The sequence below is a fragment of the Oncorhynchus nerka genome, linkage group LG17 (assembly GCF_034236695.1).
Source record: "Oncorhynchus nerka isolate Pitt River linkage group LG17, Oner_Uvic_2.0, whole genome shotgun sequence".
Classification (NCBI taxonomy): Eukaryota; Metazoa; Chordata; class Actinopteri; order Salmoniformes; family Salmonidae; genus Oncorhynchus; species Oncorhynchus nerka.
This window is the reverse complement of record NC_088412.1, coordinates 51,826,487-51,845,723: the sequence shown is the minus strand read 5'-3', so window position 1 is coordinate 51,845,723 and position 19,237 is coordinate 51,826,487. Positions and strand designations below refer to the sequence as shown.

At 44.2% G+C, this 19,237-nt stretch overlaps 1 protein-coding gene across 1 annotated transcript in view; it reads left to right on the top strand.

The window, feature by feature from the left end:
* The window catches only part of LOC115145420 (rho GTPase-activating protein 39-like), a 210,739-nt gene extending 193,643 nt beyond the window's left edge, over positions 1–17,096 (top strand). Inside the window, exons 13-14 of the mRNA XM_065003224.1 lie at positions 15,056–15,225; positions 16,675–17,096. Coding sequence (XP_064859296.1) covers positions 15,056–15,225; positions 16,675–16,869 — 365 coding nt within the window. The 3' untranslated portion in view covers positions 16,870–17,096. The remainder of the gene's footprint in view (positions 1–15,055; positions 15,226–16,674) is intronic.
* Positions 17,097–19,237: the final 2,141 nt, after the last annotated feature.

The window sequence follows — 19,237 nt, the reverse complement described above, 5'->3', positions numbered from 1 at the left end:
ATTAAAATGATACAGTACTGCTGAGGTAGGCCAGCTGGCAGTGGCTGCGTTGTTGACTTTGTAGGCTAGCTGGCAGTGGCTGCCTTGTTGACACTACACTAATCAAGTCGTTCCGTTGAGTGTAAAGTTTCTACAAAGCTGCTATTCGGGGGCTAGCTGGCTAGCTAGCAGTGTTGATTACGTTACGTTGCGTTAAAAGAACGACAATAGCTGGCTAGCTAACCTAGAAAATCGCTCTAGACTACACAATTATCTTTGAAACAAAGACGGCTATGTAGCTAGCTATGTAGCTAGCTACGATCAAACAAATCACACCGTTGGGACTGTAATGAAATGAAATGAAAATGTGATACTACCTGTGGAGCGAAGCGGAATGCGACCGGAATGCGAAAGTTCTATTCAGTAGACGTTGGCTAGCTGTTGGCTAGCTAGGAGTGACTCCTACGTTAAGGACGACAAATAGCTGGCTAGCTAACCTCGGTAAATTAAGATAATCACTCTAAGACTACACACTCTAAACTACACAATTATCTTGGATACGAAGACAGCAAAGACAACTATGTAGCTAGCTAACACTACACTAATCAAGTCGTTCAGTTGAGTGTGATAGTTACTACAGTGCTACGGTAGACGGTGAACGTTTGCTAGCTGGCTAGCTGCTGGGCAGATAGGAGGACGACGAAATACGATAATTACGCAATTATCTTTGATACAAAGACGGCTATGTAGCTAGCTAAGAAGAAATTGCTAAGATTAGACAAATCAAACCGTTGTACTATAATGAAATGTAATGAAATGTAATGAAAAGTTATACTACCTGCAGACCGAAGCAGACCGAAGCGCGGATGCGACCGCTCGCTCCAACCCGGAACCACACACACACACACACACTCTTTCTCTCTCTTTCTCACACAAGAACACACACAAACTCGTTCTCTCCAAAAACAAATGTTCCCAGAGCTTTAGAGAATGTTCCCGTAGCCCTTTACACTCATACCCGTATACGGGTTGAAAGGGGCAGATTTGGGCACTAATAAGCACCTAAATTGGAACATAGTGGCTGTACAGTAACATGCTATACATGACATCAGAGCTCTGGCCCTGCGCTTCACATATTTTTTTGTCCGATTGAGGGAAGTAAATTAAGATGACGTCGATGTGTTTTGAAAGACGTGACGTTGAGGATTATAATAAATATATCTTTGATGTCATACAAGCACGCCTTGGCAAGTGTGCTTGTCCTAGACCCCTCAACGGCGCAGCTCGGAGAGCTCCAAACAGCACCTTACAGTTGAAGGCTCTTCTTTGAGTCATAAAAGTGCATTGAAATTGCTTAGGATGTTTGCACACTTTGGAGAGGTGTGTGGCCACTTGGAGACACCAGTTAGTCCTGTCACTCAAACCCTTGTCATTTTGTTTAGGAGAATATTCCATCAACGTCCCACCCCAAAACATTTCCAGACACGTTTCAGAGGAACGTTTATGTGTAAAAAAACAAAAACGTTTTATAATTATGCATTACACATAACGTTGCCCAGACAATGAAGGCCCTGATTGGTGAACCACTGATCCATTCATAGCTCTTTGTCTGTTGGCAAGGTTACACACACACACAGTGCTTTAAGCATACAGTGTTTTCAGCTTACACATTTGACACACCTGATTATATTGTGTTCATTTATACAGTAAGTATTATTCGACATGTCTTCACTTGGGATTTGAACTCACAACCTCTCGGTTCACTGTACTCCAATCTCCCTGTCTGGTATCAGTTCATCTGATTATTCGCCCATCGTTGATTTGATTGTTTTCAGCAATTTGAGGGCTTTCTGTATAGTTGTCTAATGTTGGTGGGGCATATTAACCTGTTTTAATGTTACTCCTGGGTCACTATGATCAATAAAATGTTTCCTTGAGTGTAATTTTAACAGAGCTGAGATTTACTTTGAAGTGCATTCACCTTATTGCTTATACCTATCAAGTTGTTTCAGATCTACACAAGTGCCTAGGGAAAAGGGGTTAGGGTTCCTTCTAGACAGGGCCTAACTATACTGGCCCAATAAGCACACGTTTGACATCCATACGCCTTTTCAGGTTTGACCTCCATACGCTTTTTCAGGTTTGATATGGTGCTTCTGGATGAGGAGATCAATGCGGCCTTTGCCGAGTTTGCATTTGACTAAAATGTTGTTCTCTTTCTCCTCGATTTACTCAAAATAATGTGAGCATTTCCAAAAAGAAATGGTTAAGCGGGGTAACACAGCTGCTATCTTTCTTTGATTTTCAGCTTTCCGAAACCCCCTTTTGGAAATGAGTTAGCCTACAGCTTGAATTCCGTTAGAGTGAGACAAGGCTTTAAAAATATAGGCCTATATAACACGACAGTATAGATATACTTCTGAAAGTAATGTTTGGATGACTTGAAAAAGTAACTGTAATCATGAAAATATTTGAAGACTGTAACTCGTTATATTACTCTGTTACTCATAAAACTAATACAACTGTAAGTAATATATTACCCCCAACATTGGTCCCAAGTTATTCTGTTGAAATTTGTCTATTTTTCCACATTAAAACTTGGAGATGGAGCTCTGTGTTGTGTATTGTTAAGGTATAACTGGCATCATCATCGCTGAAATGTCAAATGTTAGAAAGTACAGGCATGTTACTGTAAATATACACTTTTCTGATATTCTGAGAATGTGAAAACCATGTTCTGGGTATGTTTCTTTCAGAAGCAACACCACCACCTGGGGTAAGTTTTCGGGAACAAATTAGGAATGTTACAGATAGAAATGCAAAGACGAGCGCTGATGCAGTTCCTTCTCAGAGAACTGTTCGTTCTACGTGGTGTATGTGGTGTGGGTTTCAAAAAGACCATAGAGTTCTCTTTGAGATGCTCCGCTATCTAGAATTCTACCGATTCCCATCTTTCAATGAGAAACTCATTTGAATTAGATCAGATAGGTTGTAACTGCTTCCAAATAGTGACGTTAACCTATATTGCTGAAAATGTGAAAGTAGGATGACTCTTCTAGCGGGTCTTGAACCCAAGCCATCAGTGACTTACACCCTAACCACTGTCCCAATAAGGGTTATCGAGGGCATGTGCTTATTGGGCCAGTATAGTTAAGTCCTGTCTGGAAGAAACTCTAACCCCTTCCCCCTAGGCACTTGTGTAGAGCAGAAACAATTTGATTGGTGTAAGCAATAGGGTGAATGCACTTTGAAATAAATCTCAGCTCTGTTAAAAGTACACTCAAGAAAATATTCAGGAGTATCATTAAAACAGGTTAACATGACCTCACCAAAATTAGACAACTATACAGAAAGCCCTTCTGAACTCAATGAGAGAATAGACCGATTAAATGATAACAAACACAGACATGGTGGTGTAGCAGTAAGATCGGAATACTATGAACCAAGAGGTTGTGAGTTCAAATCCCAGATGACGATGTTGAAAAATAATTACTGTATAAACGAACATAAATCCCAGATGACGATGTTGAAAAATAATTACTGTATAAACGAACATGCATGAACATGCAAGTTGAAAACACTGTGTTAAAAGCACTGTGTGTGTGTGAGTACCCCTAAATCTTGCCAACAGACAAGCGCTATGAATGGATCAGTGGTTGACCAATCATGTTCTTGGAAACAGTAATGAAACCTCTTTTTTGGGGGGAGAAGGTTTCTTTGGGACCATCAGGCGACACGTCCTGTCAACTGTCACACAGTGGTGTTCATGCAACTTTCCCATGAAACGTGTCTGGAACATTAACATTTTATATTTCTCCAACATGGAAACCATTTTCTGTGTTATGTTTGGTGTAATGTTGATGAAATACTATCTCAACCTTCAGAAAACTGGACACATGAATGTTCTTGCAACGTCCCATGAAACGCGTCTAGAACATAGAATGTTGTATATTCTGAGAACATTGTAACCACATTCTGGAACATTGTTTCATCGACATTCTGGATGAGTTCTGTTTGAAATGTTCACCTAACTTTAACACCAAAACATGCTTAAAAAAGATTCTCAGAAGGGTTTTTCTATTATACAGTGCGTCCTGAAAGTATTCAGACCCCTTAACTTTTTCCACATTTTGTTACGTTAATCTTATTCGCAAAATTGATTAAATCGTACCCCATAATGACAAAGCAAAAGCAGGTTTTTAGAAATTGTAGCACATTTATTGAAAAAATAAATACTGAAATACCTTGGAGCGAGCAGTCGCATCCGCACTTCGGTCTGCACTTCGGTCTGCAGGTAGTATAACTTTTCATTACATTTCATTATAGTACAACGGTTTGATTTGTCTAATCTTAGCAATTTCTTCTTAGCTAGCTACATAGCCGTCTTTGTATCAAAGATAATTGAGTAATTATCGTATTTCGTCGTCCTAACGTATCTGCCCAGCAGCTAGCCAGCTAGCTAACGCCCACCGTCTACATAGCTAGCTACATAGCCGCCTCTGTATCAAAGATAATTGTGTAGATAATTGTGTAGTCTAGAGCGATTTTCTAGGTTACCTAGCCAGCTATTGTCGTTCTTTTAACGCAACGTAACGTAATCAACACTGCTAGCTAGCTAGCCAGCTAGCCCCTGAATCAACAACGCAGCCAGCTATTCGTCCTTAACGTAGGAGACACTGCTAGCTAGCTAACAGCTAGCCAACGTCTACCGATTAGAACTCAACAACCCGGTCGCATTCCGCCTCGCTCCACAGGTAGTATCACATTTTCATTTCATTTCATTACAGTACAACGGTTTGATTTGTTTGATCGTAGCTAGCTACATAGCTAGCTACATAGCCGTCTCTGTATCAAAGATAATTGTGTAGTCTAGAGCGATTTTCTAGGTTACCTAGCCAGCTATTGTCGTTCTTTTAACGCAACGTAACGTAATCAACAACGCAGCCACTGCCAGCTAGTCTACAAAGTCAACAACGCAGCCACTGCCACCTAGCCTACTTCAGCAGTACTGTATCATTTTTAATAATTTTAGTCAATAAGATTCTTGCTACGTAAGCTCAACTTTCTGAACATTCGAGACGTGTAGTCCACTTGTCATTCCAATCTCCTTTGCATTAGCATAGCCTCTTCTGTAGCCTGTCAACTATGTGTCTGTCTATCCCTGTTCTCTCCTCTCTGCACAGACCATACAAACGCTCCACACCGCGTGGCCGCGGCCACCCTAATCTGGTGGTCCCAGCGCGCACGACCCACGTGGAGTTCCAGGTCTCCGGTAGCCTCTGGAACTGCCGATCTGCGGCCAACAAGGCAGAGTTCATCTCAGCCTATGCCTCCCTCCAGTCCCTCGACTTCTTGGCACTGACGGAAACATGGATCACCACAGATAACACTGCTACTCCTACTGCTCTCTCTTCGTCCGCCCACGTGTTCTCGCACACCCCGAGAGCTTCTGGTCAGCGGGGTGGTGGCACCGGGATCCTCATCTCTCCCAAGTGGTCATTCTCTCTTTCTCCCCTTACCCATCTGTCTATCGCCTCCTTTGAATTCCATGCTGTCACAGTTACCAGCCCTTTCAAGCTTAACATCCTTATCATTTATCGCCCTCCAGGTTCCTCGGAGAGTTCATCAATGAGCTTGATGCCTTGATAAGCTCCTTTCCTGAGGACGGCTCACCTCTCACAGTTCTGGGCGACTTTAACCTCCCCATGTCTACCTTTGACTCATTCCTCTCTGCCTCCTTCTTTCCACTCCTCTCCTCTTTTGACCTCTCCCTCTCACCTTCCCCCTACTCACAAGGCAGGCAATACGCTCGACCTCATCTTTACTAGATGCTGTTCTTCCACTAACCTCTTTGCAACTCCCTCCAAGTCTCCGACCACTACCTTGTATCCTTTTCCCTCTCGCTCTCATCCAACACTTCCCACACTGCCCCTACTCGGATGGTATCGCGCCGTCCCAACCTTCGCTCTCTCTCCCCCGCTACTCTCTCCTCTTCCATCCTATCATCTCTTCCCTCTGCTCAAACCTTCTCCAACCTATCTCCTGATTCTGCCTCCTCAACCCTCCTCTCCTCCCTTTCTGCATCCTTTGACTCTCTATGTCCCCTATCCTCCAGGCCGGCTCGGTCCTCCCCTCCCGCTCCGTGGCTCGACGACTCATTGCGAGCTCACAGAACAGGGCTCCGGGCAGCTGAGCGGAAATGGAGGAAAACTCGCCTCCCTGCGGACCTGTCATCCTTTCACTCCCTCCTCTCTACATTTGCCTCTTCTGTCGCTGCTGCTAAAGCCACTTTCTACCACTCTAAATTCCAAGCATCTGCCTCTAACCCTAGGAAGCTCTTTGCCACCTTCTGCTCCCTCCTGAATCCCCCTCCCCCCCTCCTCCCTCTCTGCAGATGACTTCGTCAACCATTTTGAAAAGAAGGTCGACGACATCCGATCCTCGTTTGCTAAGTCAAACGACACCGCTGGTTCTGCTCACACTGCCCTACCCTGTGCTCTGAACCTCTTTCTCCCCTCTCTCTCCAGATGAAATCTCGCGTCTTGTGACGGCCGGCCGCCCAACAACCTGCCCGCTTGACCCTATCCCCTCCTCTCTTCTCCAGACCATTTCCGGAGACCTTCTCCCTTACCTCACCTCGCTCATCAACTCATCCCTGACCGCTGGCTACGTCCCTTCCGTCTTCAAGAGAGCGAGAGTTGCACCCCTTCTGAAAAAACCTACACTCGATCCCTCCGATGTCAACAACTACAGACCAGTATCCCTTCTTTCTTTTCTCTCCAAAACCCTTGAACGTGCCGTCCTTGGCCAGCTCTCCCCCTATCTCTCTCAGAATGACCTTCTTGATCCAAATCAGTCAGGTTTCAAGACTAGTCATTCAACTGAGACTGCTCTTCTCTGTATCACGGAGGCGCTCCGCACTGCTAAAGCTAACTCTCTCCTCTGCTCTCATCCTTCTAGACCTATCGGCTGCCTTCGATACTGTGAACCATCAGATCCTCCTCTCCACCCTCTCCGAGTTGGGCATCTCCGGCGCGGCCCACGCTTGGATTGCGTCCTACCTGACAGGTCGCTCCTACCAGGTGGCGTGGCGAGAATCCGTCTCCTCACCACGTGCTCTCACCACTGGTGTCCCCAGGGCTCTGTTCTAGGCCCTCTCCTATTCTCGCTATACACCAAGTCACTTGGCTCTGTCATAACCTCACATGGTCTCTCCTATCATTGCTATGCAGACGACACACAATTAATCTTCTCCTTTCCCCTTCTGATGACCAGGTGGCGAATCGCATCTCTGCATGTCTGGCAGACATATCAGTGTGGATGACGGATCACCACCTCAAGCTGAACCTCGGCAAGACGGAGCTGCTCTTCCTCCCGGGGAAGGACTGCCCGTTCCATGATCTCGCCATCACGGTTGACAACTCCACTGTGTCCTCCTCCCAGAGCGCTAAGAACCTTGGCGTGATCCTGGACAACACCCTGTCGTTCTCAACTAACATCAAGGCGGTGGCCCGTTCCTGTAGGTTCATGCTCTACAACATCCGCAGAGTACGACCCTGCCTCACACAGGAAGCGGCGCAGGTCCTAATCCAGGCACTTGTCATCTCCCGTCTGGATTACTGCAACTCGCTGTTGGCTGGGCTCCCTGCCTGTGCCATTAAACCCCTACAACTCATCCAGAACGCCGCAGCCCGTCTGGTGTTCAACCTTCCCAAGTTCTCTCACGTCACCCCGCTCCTCCGCTCTCTCCACTGGCTTCCAGTTGAAGCTCGCATCCGCTACAAGACCATGGTGCTTGCCTACGGAGCTGTGAGGGGAACGGCACCTCAGTACCTCCAGGCTCTGATCAGGCCCTACACCCAAACAAGGGCACTGCGTTCATCCACCTCTGGCCTGCTCGCCTCCCTACCACTGAGGAAGTACAGTTCCCGCTCAGCCCAGTCAAAACTGTTCGCTGCTCTGGCCCCCCAATGGTGGAACAAACTCCCTCACGACGCCAGGACAGCGGAGTCAATCACCACCTTCCGGAGACACCTGAAACCCCACCTCTTTAAGGAATACCTAGGATAGGATAAAGTAATCCTTCTCACCCCCCTTAAAAGATTTAGATGCACTATTGTAAAGTGGCTGCTCCACTGGATGTCATAAGGTGAATGCACCAATTTGTAAGTCGCTCTGGATAAGAGCGTCTGCTAAATGACTTAAATGTAATGTAAATGGAAGTTTACATACACTTAGGTTGGAATCATTAAAACTCGTTTTTCAACCACTTCACAAATTTCTTGTTAACAAAGTATAGTTTTGGCAAGTCAGTTAGGACATCTACTTTGTGCATGACACAAGTAATTTTTCCAACAATTGTTTACAGACAGATTATTTCAAGTCTGGTTCATCCTTTGGAGCAATTTCCAAATGCCTGAAGGTACCACGTTCATCTGTACAAACAATAGTACGCAAGTATAAACACCATGGGACCACGCAGCCGTCATACCGCTCAGAAGGAAGATGTGTTCTGTCTCAGATGCTGGAGGAAACAGATACAGAAGTATCTATATACACAGTAAAACGAGTCCTATATCGACATAACCTGAAAGGCCGCTCAGCAAGGGAGAAGCCACTGCTCCAAAACCGCCATCAAAAAGACAGAATATGGTTTGCAACTGCACATGGGGACAAAGATCGTACTTTTTGGAGAAATGTCCTCTGGTCTGATGAAACAAAAATAGAACTGTTTGGCCATAATGACCATCGTTATGTTAGGAGGGAAAAGGGGGAGGCTTGCAAGCAAGCATGTTGTGGGGGTGCTTTGCTGCAGGAGGGACTGGTGCACTTCACAAAATAGATGGCAACATGAGGGTGGAAAATTATGTGGATATATTGAAGCTCAAGACATCAGTCAGGTTGGTCGCAAATGGGTCTTCCAAATGGACAATGACCCCAAGCATACTTCCAAGTTGTGGCAAAATGGCTTAAGGACAACCAAGTCAAGGTATTGGAGTGGCCATCACAAAGCCCTGACCTCAATCCTATAGAAAATGTGCGGGCAGAACTGAAAAAGTGTGTGCGAGCGAGGAGGCCTACAAACCTGACTCAGTTACACTAGCTCTGTCAGGAGGAATGGGCCAAAATTCACCCAACTTATTGTGGGAAGCTTGTGGAAGGCTATTTGAAATGTTTGACCCAAGTTAAACAATTTAAAGGGAATGCTACCAAATAATAATGGAGTGCATGTAAACTTCTGACCCACTGGGAATGTGATGAAATAAATAAAAGCTCAAATAAATCACTCTACTATTATTCTGACATTTCACATTCTTAAAATAAAGTGGTGATCCTAACTGACCTAGGACAGGGGATTTTTACTAGGATTAAATCTCAGGAATTGTGAAAAACTGAGTTTAAATGTATTTGGCTAAGGTGTATGTAAACCTCTGGCTTAAACTGTAAGTATTCAGACCCTTTGCTATGAGACTTCAAATTGAGCTCTTGTGCATCCTGTTTCCATTTATAATCCTTGAGATGTTTCTACAACTTGATTGGACTCCACCTGTGGTAAATTCAATTGACTGGACATGATTTGGAAAGGCACACACCTGTCTATATAAGGTCCCACAGTTGACGGTGCATGCCAGAGCAAGATCCAAGCCATGAGGTCAATGGAATTGTCCGTGAAGCATCAAGACAGGATTGTGTCGAAGCACAGATCTGGGGAAGGATACAAAAAAATGTCTGCAGCATTGAAGGTCCCCAAGAGCACAGTGGCCTCCATCATTCTGCAGCATTGAAGGTCCCCAAGAGCACAGTGGCCTCCATCATTCTTGAATGGAAAAGGTTTGGAACTACCAAGACTCTTCCTACAGCTGACGATCCGGCAATTTGGGTGAGAAGGACCTTGGTCAGGGAGGTGACCGTTAACCCGATGGTCACTCTGACAGAGCTCCAGAGTTCCTCTGTGGAGATGGGAGAACCTTCTAGATGGACAACCATCTCTGCAGCACTCCACCAATCAGGCCTTTATGGTAGAGTGGCCAGATGGAAGCCACTCCTCAGTAAAAGGCACATGACTGTAGGGCTGGGCGATATGGCCAAAATAACATATCATGGTAACATATGATGGTATTTTATGTTTTTGATTAATAGAAGTTCTACATTTGCTTTATGAGTAGTGTATGACCCTAGGGTTGCAACATATATTTTAAATGATTTCAATGGGTTGTTCTCCATTCAGATTGTTTTATACTCTTCAATTCAACTTTCTGCATTTCCTGCACTCATTTTAGATCATTTCCACACGGCCACGATATGGGGGAAAAATACTTATTTTTTTCTAAATGTTGCGATTCAGATCAAAACAGTTGGGTGAACTTTTGGAATCATGGAAATAGAATATTTATTATAATTCTATAGTTAGAATATAAATTATAGTGGGCACTTTGAATACAGTGTTGTTTGACATGACAACGAATGAAAGTGCCATGGACGAGTTATTGTGACAGGGTAGGAACCAAAGTGATGTTCAGTGTTTCCTTATGGGACCCTATAATCTTCGGCTACATTAAATCTTTATTCATATATAGCCAACATATTCATGCTTCGCCTATTCCTCTTTGATTTAGAAGATACTGTTGAGCAAACAACATGCTGATTTAAGCCTCCACCAGTACTGGTATCAGGACGTATTAGCTAGCTACGTTTGCTCCGACTCAGTTTACTAGGCAGATAACTAGCGTTTAGCATTAGTGGCTAACACGATTTAACAAAACTTGCTAAGAAAATACAAACTAGCTGTTTGCAGATGTAAGAAACACAAACTGATATTGTAATTATAGAACGCTTGTGGATTTACATTCAGATCAAAGTGGAAACAACATCGTTGTCATCAACATTGTTTTATGTGCTGCATTGACCATGCAGACTGAACACAAGTGTCTCGAGGTCAAGCAACAACAAAGGCGCTCTTTGAGTGACAGGGAGCGGGACTGGAAAGCGGCATGGAGAGAGAGAGAGCGGCGAGGGATGACCCAAGTAGCGGAGTAAACTATAAAACTGGACGTTACACACAGCGTATCACATACCGTTATAGAAGGTAAAGTAAAAACCCAAACCAGTGCATGCATAAATACTGGTACGTAGTAAAATACAGCCGCTTGGAGTTTGCCAAAAGGCACCTAAAGGACTCAGACCATGGAAACAAGATTCTCTGGTTTGATGAAATCGAGATTGAAGTCTTTGGCCTGAATGCCAAGCGTCATGTCCGGAAGAAACCTGGTACCATCCCTACGGTGAAGCATGGTGGTGGCAGCATCATGCTGTGGGGATGTTTTTCAGCGGCAGGGACTGGGAGGCGAGTCAGGATCGAGAGAAAGATGAACGGAGCAAAGTACAGATTGATCCTTGATGAAAACCTGCTCCAGAGCACTCAGGACCTGAGATTGGGGCGAAGGTTCACCTTCCAACAGGACAACTACCCTAAGCACACAGCCAAGACAATGCAAGAGTGGCTTCGGGACACGTCTCTGAATGCCCATGAGTGGCCCAGCCAGAGCCCAGACTTGAACCTGAACGAACATATCTGAGAAGACCTGAAAATAGCTGTGCTGTGACGCTCCCCATCCAACCTGACAGAACTTGAGAGGATCTGCAGAGAAGAATGGGAGAAACTGCCCGAATACATGTGTGCCAAGCTTGTAGCGTCATACCCAGGGAGACTCAGGGCTGTAATCGCTGGCACAAGGTGATTCAACAAAGTACTGTGTAAAGGGTCTGAATACTTTTGTAAATGTGATATTTCAGTTTTATTTTTTATGTTGCAAATAATTCCAGCGTGGGATTGAAAGGAATGTAGACACACGATTCCTTGGAGAGAATAACCAGATGGTCCTGCTTGAATTTACCTTCTTAGATACAGATACAGCTACTCAACCATAGCATTGATTGTTAAGAGGTTCCTTTGTCTTCTTCGTGTTGCGTTTTGGGGTCACGAAAAGTCGTGGACCTCGGCTGCAGCGCGCGGTCAACTTAGTCTGATATATAAATTCTTAACTCACATGTTTAATACCCCTGGGCCACAAAGGGGCGTTTCCATCTGCTAGTTCTCTGGGGGGGTATCTAGTTACGAGGCAAGGTATGGATTTTACTGTGATCTAGTTTAGACAAATAAATTTACTGTTCATCTTTACTAAAACATTACCTTTGATTGGGATATTTTCTACACAACACACAAAACTCATTTTATTTCATATTCCCTCTATCGTTGTTACCATTATTTTCTACACAACACACAGTATGTAAAAGTAAAACTCATTTTATTTCATATTCCCTCTATCGTTGTTACCATTATTTTCTACACAACACACAGTATGTAAAAGTAAAACTCATTTTATTTCATATTCCCTCTATCGTTGTTACCATTATTTTCTACACAACACACAGTATGTAAAAGTAAAACTCATTTTATTTCATATTCCCTCTATCGTTGTTACCATTATTTTCTACACAACACACAGTATGTAAAAGTAAAACTCATTTTATTTCATATTCCCTCTATCGTTGTTACCATTATTTTCTACACAACACACAGTATGTAAAAGTAAAACTCATTTTATTTCATATTCCCTCTATCGTTGTTACCATTATTTTGGCTGATGAAATATTGTCCCGAAGTCCATGTACAGTGACAGACACATACAGTGGGGCAAAAAAAGTATTTAGTCAGCCACCAATTGTGCAAGTTCTCCCACTTAATAAGATGAGAGAGGCCTGTAATTTTCATCATACGTACACTTCAACTATGACAGACAAAATGAGAAAGAAAAAAATCCAGAAAATCACATTGTAGGATTTTTTATGAATTTATTTGCAAATTATGGTGGAAAATAAGTATTTGGTCAATAACAAAAGTCTATCTCAATACTTTGTTATATACCCTTTGTTGGCAATGACAGAAGTCAAACGTTTTCTGTAAGTCTTCACACGGTTTTCACACACTGTTTCACATATTGGCCAGTCATGACACACTGTACATTACAAAAAATGTACATTTTCAATTCAAGGTGCTTTATTGGCATGGGAAACATATGTTAACATTGCCAAAGCAAGTGGGGTAGATAATATACAAAAGTGAAATAAACAATAAAAATTAACAGTAAACATTACACTCACAGAAGTTTCAAAAGAATAAAGACATTACAAATGTCATATTATGTATATATACAGTGTTATAATGATGTACACATGGTTAAAGTACAAAAGGGAAATAAATAAGCATAAATATGGGTTGTATTTACAATGATGTTTGTTCTTCACTAGTTGACCTTTTCTTGTGGCAACAGGTCACAAATCTTGCTGCTGTGATGGCACTCTGTGGTATTTCACCCAGTAGATATGGGAGTTTATCAAATCGGGTTTGTTTTTGAATTCTTTGTGGATCTGTGTAATCTGAGGGAAATATGTGTCTCTAATATTGGCATTCATTGGGCAGGAGGTTAGAAAGTGCAGCTCAGTTTCCACCTCATTTTGTGGCCAGTGTGCACATAGCCTTTCTTCTCCTGAGAGCCAGGTCTGCCTACGGCGGCCTTTCTCAGTAGCAAAGCTATGCTCACTGAGTCTGTACATAGTCGAAGCTTTCCTTAAGTTTGGGTCAGTCACTGTGGTCAGGTATTCTGCCACTGTGTACTCTCTGTTTAGGGCCAAATAGCATTCTAGTTTGCTCTGTTTTTTTGTGAATTCTTTCCAATGTGTCAAGTAATTATCTTTTTGTTTTCTCATGATTTGGTTGGGTCTAATTGTGTTGCTGTCCTGGGGCTCTGTGGGGTGTGTTTGTGTTTGTGAACAGAGCCCCAGGACCAGCTTGCTTAGGGGACTCTTCTCCAGGTTCATCTCTCTGTAGGTGATGGCTTTGTTATGGAAGGTTTGGGAATCGCTTCCTTTTAGGTGGTTGTAGAATTTAAAGGCTCTTTTCTGGATTTTAATAATTAGCGGGTATCGGGCTAATTCTGCTCTGCATGCATTATTTGGCGTTCTACGTTGAACACGGAGGATATTTTTTCAGAATTCTGCATGCAGTCTCAATTTGGTGTTTGTCCCATTTTGTGAATTCTTGGTTGGTGAGCAGACCCCAGACCAGACCTCACAACCATAAAGGGCAATGGGTTCTGTAACTGATTCAAGTATTTTTAGCTAGATCCTAATTGGTATGTTGAATTTTATGTTACTTTTGATGGCATAGAAGGCCCTTCTTGCCTTGTCTCTCAGATCGCTCACAGCTTTGTGGAAGTTACCTGTTGCGCTGATGTTTAGGCCAAGGCATGTATAGTTTTTTGTGTGCTCTAGGGCAACGGTGTCTAGATGGAATTTATATTTGAGCCCAGGTCTAACAGAATCTGTGCAGAATATCAAGGTGCTGCTGTAGACCCTCCTTGGTTGGTGACAGAGGCACCAGATCATCAGCAAACAGTAGACATTTGACTTCAGATTCTAGTAAGGTGAGGCCGGGTGCTGCAGTCTTTTCTAGTGCCAATTCGTTGATATATATGTTGAAGAGGGTGGGGCTTAAGCTGCATCCCTGTCTCACCCCACGGCCCTTTGGGAAGAAATGTGTGTGTTTTTTGCCTATTTTATCTGCACACTTGTTGTTTGTGTCCATGGACTTTCTAATGTCGTCTGTTTTTCCCCCAGAAAATGTCTCTCCCTATAATTTTTAGCTGGGTCTCTCTTTCTCACACACACACGCACGCACGCACGCAGGCACGCACGCACGCACGCACGCACGCACGCACGCACACACACACACACACACAACTGTAATGGTGTTCTTTTGTTCTGGTCTGTACTCTGGGTGATTGAGGAATTTGTGTCAGTGTGTGCTGGCCAGGGAGAGGGGTTTGTGTGTCTGACCAGTCAACTGTTTCTGCCTCTTGATTGGACTCTCATTGAATTTTTTATAAATTGACTTACACTGTAGAGATTGCTAGAGCGAACAAATTACTCTTATTTTTCAGTCTCTCTTTCGTTCCAATTTCCCTGTCTCTCTCTGTCCAATTGTACCCCCTCTCTCTTCCTCTCTCTCTCCCCCCAGCATCTCTGTTGAAGTTGTGGTACAGGGAGTTGGAGGAGCCGTTGATTCCGCATGAGTTCTATGAGGAGTGTATCACTCACTATGATGACCCTGAGGCTGCAGTCAACGTTGTCATGGCCCTGCCTCACATCAACAAACTGGTGCTCTGCTACCTCATACGTTTTCTACAGGTAACACACACACACACACTATACTGTACATACAAAAAGTCCCGTGTAAAAAGAAGCTCTCATCAATCCACTCACTGAGCTTATTTATTTTAGGGACAGTGATTTACAAAAGTACACCTTCAATAGTGAACATAGTAGCAATAGGATGGCTAGTGGCTACTGTTGATTGTCTGCAAAAAGAAAGCTACAAAAAGACACCTAGCATTCATCTTGGCTAGCCTACTGTAGCTGTACGGTGCCTTCAGAAAGTATTCAGACCCCTTGACTTTTTCCACATTTTGTGACGTTACAGCCTTATTCTAAAATGGATTATTATTCTAAAACAGGTTATTAGAATATTTAGCAAGTTTATTAAAAAATAAAAAACAGAAATACCTTATTTACAATCAGGCCTTTATGGTAGAGTGGCCTGATGGAAGCCACTCCTCAGTAAAAAGGCACACGAGTTTACCAAAAAGCACCCAAATACTCTCAGACCGTGAGAAACAAGATTCTCTGGTCTGATGAAACCAAGATTGAACTCTTTGGCCTGAATGCCAATCGTCACGTCTGGAGGAAACCTGGCACCATCTCTATGGTGAAGCATGGTGGTTTCAGCATCTACAACGCGGCAGGGACTGGGAGACTAGTCAGGATCGAGGGAAAGATGAACGGAGCAAAGTACAGAGAGATCCTTGATGAAAACTTGCTCCAGAGTGCTCAGGACCTCAGACCGGGGTGAATGTTAACCTTCAACAGGATAACCACCCTAAGCACACAGCCAAGACAACGCAGGAGTGGCTTCGGGACAAGTCTCTGAATGACCTTGAGTGGCCCAGCCAGAGCCCGGACTTGATCCCGAACGAACATCTTTGGAAAGACCTGAAAATAGCTGTTCAGCGACTCTCCCTATTCAACCTGACAGAGCTTGAGAGGATCTGCAGAGAAGAATGGGAGAAACTCCCCAAATACAGGTGTGCCAAGCTTGTAGTGTCATACCCAAGAAGACTCAATGCTTTAATCGCTGCCAAAGGTGCTTCAATAAAGTACTGAGTAAAGGGTCTGAATACTTATGTAAATGTGATATAAAAATGTTGTTATTTTAATTTTATTAACAAAACAAATCTACAAACCTATTTTTGCTTTGTCATTATGGGGAATGGTGTGTAAATTGATGAGCGGAAAAAACAATTCAATCAATGTAACAAAATGTGGAAAAGTCAAGGGGTCTGAATACTTTCCAAATGCACTGTAGATATCTTTGGAAAAGCAGTTAACGGGATAGTGTCCTATTTTGAATATCTTAAAATGACATATAGTACATCATCCTCTCTACACACTCATACACACTTTTTAACTTCACACATCACCCTCTTCCTGCAGGTAACGCACACACACACACACACACACACCTGCTCAAACACACCCATCATCATCTCTCCCTTTCTCTCGGTCTCTCTAACCCTCCAGGTGTTTGGCCAGCCTACCAACGTGGTGATAACTAAGATGGATGTGAACAACCTGGCCATGGTGATGGCTCCCAACTGCCTGCGCTGCCAGTCAGACGACCCACGCATCATCTTTGAGAACACGCGTAAAGAGATGTCCTTCATCCGCGTGCTCATCCAGCGCCTCGACACCAGCTTTATGGATGGCCTGCTATAGCCCCCCAACTTCAACTGTGCCCCAAAACGACCATACGACACGGAGCGCCTCTCTCCCTGCTATAGCCCCCCACTTTTCAACTACTCTACCCTGAAAAAAACCCACACGGGTTGCCCCCCAATTTCAACTGTGCCCCAAAACGACCATACGACACGGAGCGCCTCTCTCCCTGCTATAGCCCCCCACTTTTCAACTACTCTACCCTGAAAAAAAAACCCACACGGGTTGCCCCCAATTTCAACTGTGCCCCAAAACGACCATACGACACGGAGCGCCTCTCTCCCTGCTATAGCCCCCACTTTTCAACTACTCTACCCTGAAAAAAAAAACCCACACGGGTTGCCCCCAATTTCAACTGTGCCCCAAAACTACCATACGACACGGAGCGCCTCTCTCCCTGCTATAGCCCCCCACTTTTCAACTACTCTACCCTGAAAAAAACCCACACGGGTTGCCCCCAATTTCAACTGTGCCCATAAATCAACCAAGGCTCCACCTGCCCCACAGACCCTGTTCTAGCCCCCCAACATCAATTGGGATGACCAGTTGGGATACCTCCCAACTCCAACTTCCCCCCATATACCCTGTTCTAGCCCCCCAACATCAATTGGGATGACCAGTTGGGATACCTCCCAACTCCAACTTCCCCCCATATACCCTGTTCTAGCCCCCCAACATCAATTGGGATGACCAGTTGGGATACCTCCCAACTCCAACTTCCCCCATATACCCTGTTCTAGCCCCCAACATCAATTGGGATGACCAGTTGGGATACCTCCCAGCTCCAACTTCCCCCCACAGACCCTGTTCTAGCCCCCCAACATCAATTGGGATGACCAGTTGGGATACCTCCCAACTCCAACTTCCCCCACAGACCCTGTTCTAGCCCCCCAACATCAATTGGGATGACCAGTTGGGATACCTCCCAACTCCAACTTCCCCCATATACCCTGCTATAGCCCCCAAACTACAACTACTGACCCCAAAACCATCCATTCAAACAGGACGGGATGATCCCCGAAGGAGCCCCAGCCTGACCCCTGACCTCTAACCTCTACCCCCACCCTACACACAGGGACTTGCGTCTCACACACACTGATGTACAGGGTTACACTCACATAGACATACTGTCACATGTACATTTACTGACACACTCACTTGTATAGTACACATCCATACTCACAATTTCTGAAATCAGGGTGTCGGACCACAAATCAGCTCCGAACCCAGAGCTGCAGTCAAACTGCCATCAAAGAAGGTGGATAAATGAAGATGTCCCACTCAGGCTGTTTACCATTGATAAAAATGGTCACAGTTCCGGTCTGCTTAAGGGATGACTCTTTCATAGGTACCAATGCATTAGCAGCTGAGTCTGGTCTGTTTAGTTCATTGACTAAATGAACCAGAAAAAAGGAGGGCGTGACATGCTTCCTAGATGTCTCGTTTCCTCTCCTGTCTCTGCTGCCATGAAGCCTGTCAGTCCATCTGCACTGTTGTCACCAACCAACTGATGTCAATAAAGTTCTTTATTTAGATTTTTGGGGACGGTGGGGGGGGGCGAATCCAGGTCAGGTGCTAGATGGGATCATCGCAGCACTGCCAATCAACCGTGACTGTTGCAACCAGAAGTGATAGACAACCCTACAGCCCTTATCGCCCATCCGCCTGGTACATAGGCCCTTCTGCCCCACTCACCCCTCTGACCACCCAGACATCCACATAACCTCTACCCCTAGAGCCCCTCACCATCTACCCCCACAGCACATCCTCAAGATGGTGCCTCTATACTCTCATACTGATATGATTTCCGAATGTCTAAATTGAGATCCGACCACCTCTATCTGTCTGTCTGTCTATCTGTCTGTCTGTCTCTCTGTCTGTCTGTCTGTCTGTCTGTCTGTCTGTCTCTCTGTCTGTCTGTCTGTCTGTCTGTCTGTCTGTCTGTCTGTCTGTCTGTCTGTCTGTCTGTCTGTCTATCTGTCTGTCTGTCTGTCTGTCTGAAAAACTGGACCTGTAAAGTTTTCTTTAGTTGCTGATTTGACTGGGATTAAAAATATATATTACTATTTTATTAATTGATTTGTTGTATTTAACAGAGTTAAGTTTTTTGCCCACTATTTTATATCATTTAATTTATTTGTATTTATTTCAGCAATATTTCCTAATGCCTTCTTATTAGACAATATACTTTAGGATTCACGTTGTCTGTCTGTGTGTCCCACATTGCACCCTATTCCCTTTATAGTGCACTAGTTTTTGTCAAAAGTAGTGCACTATATAGGGAATAGGGTGCCCTTTGGGATGCGCCTCATCTTTACGTTTGAGAGAATGAGTGTGGACATGTAGGCATGTGTGTGCTTGTGTCTGT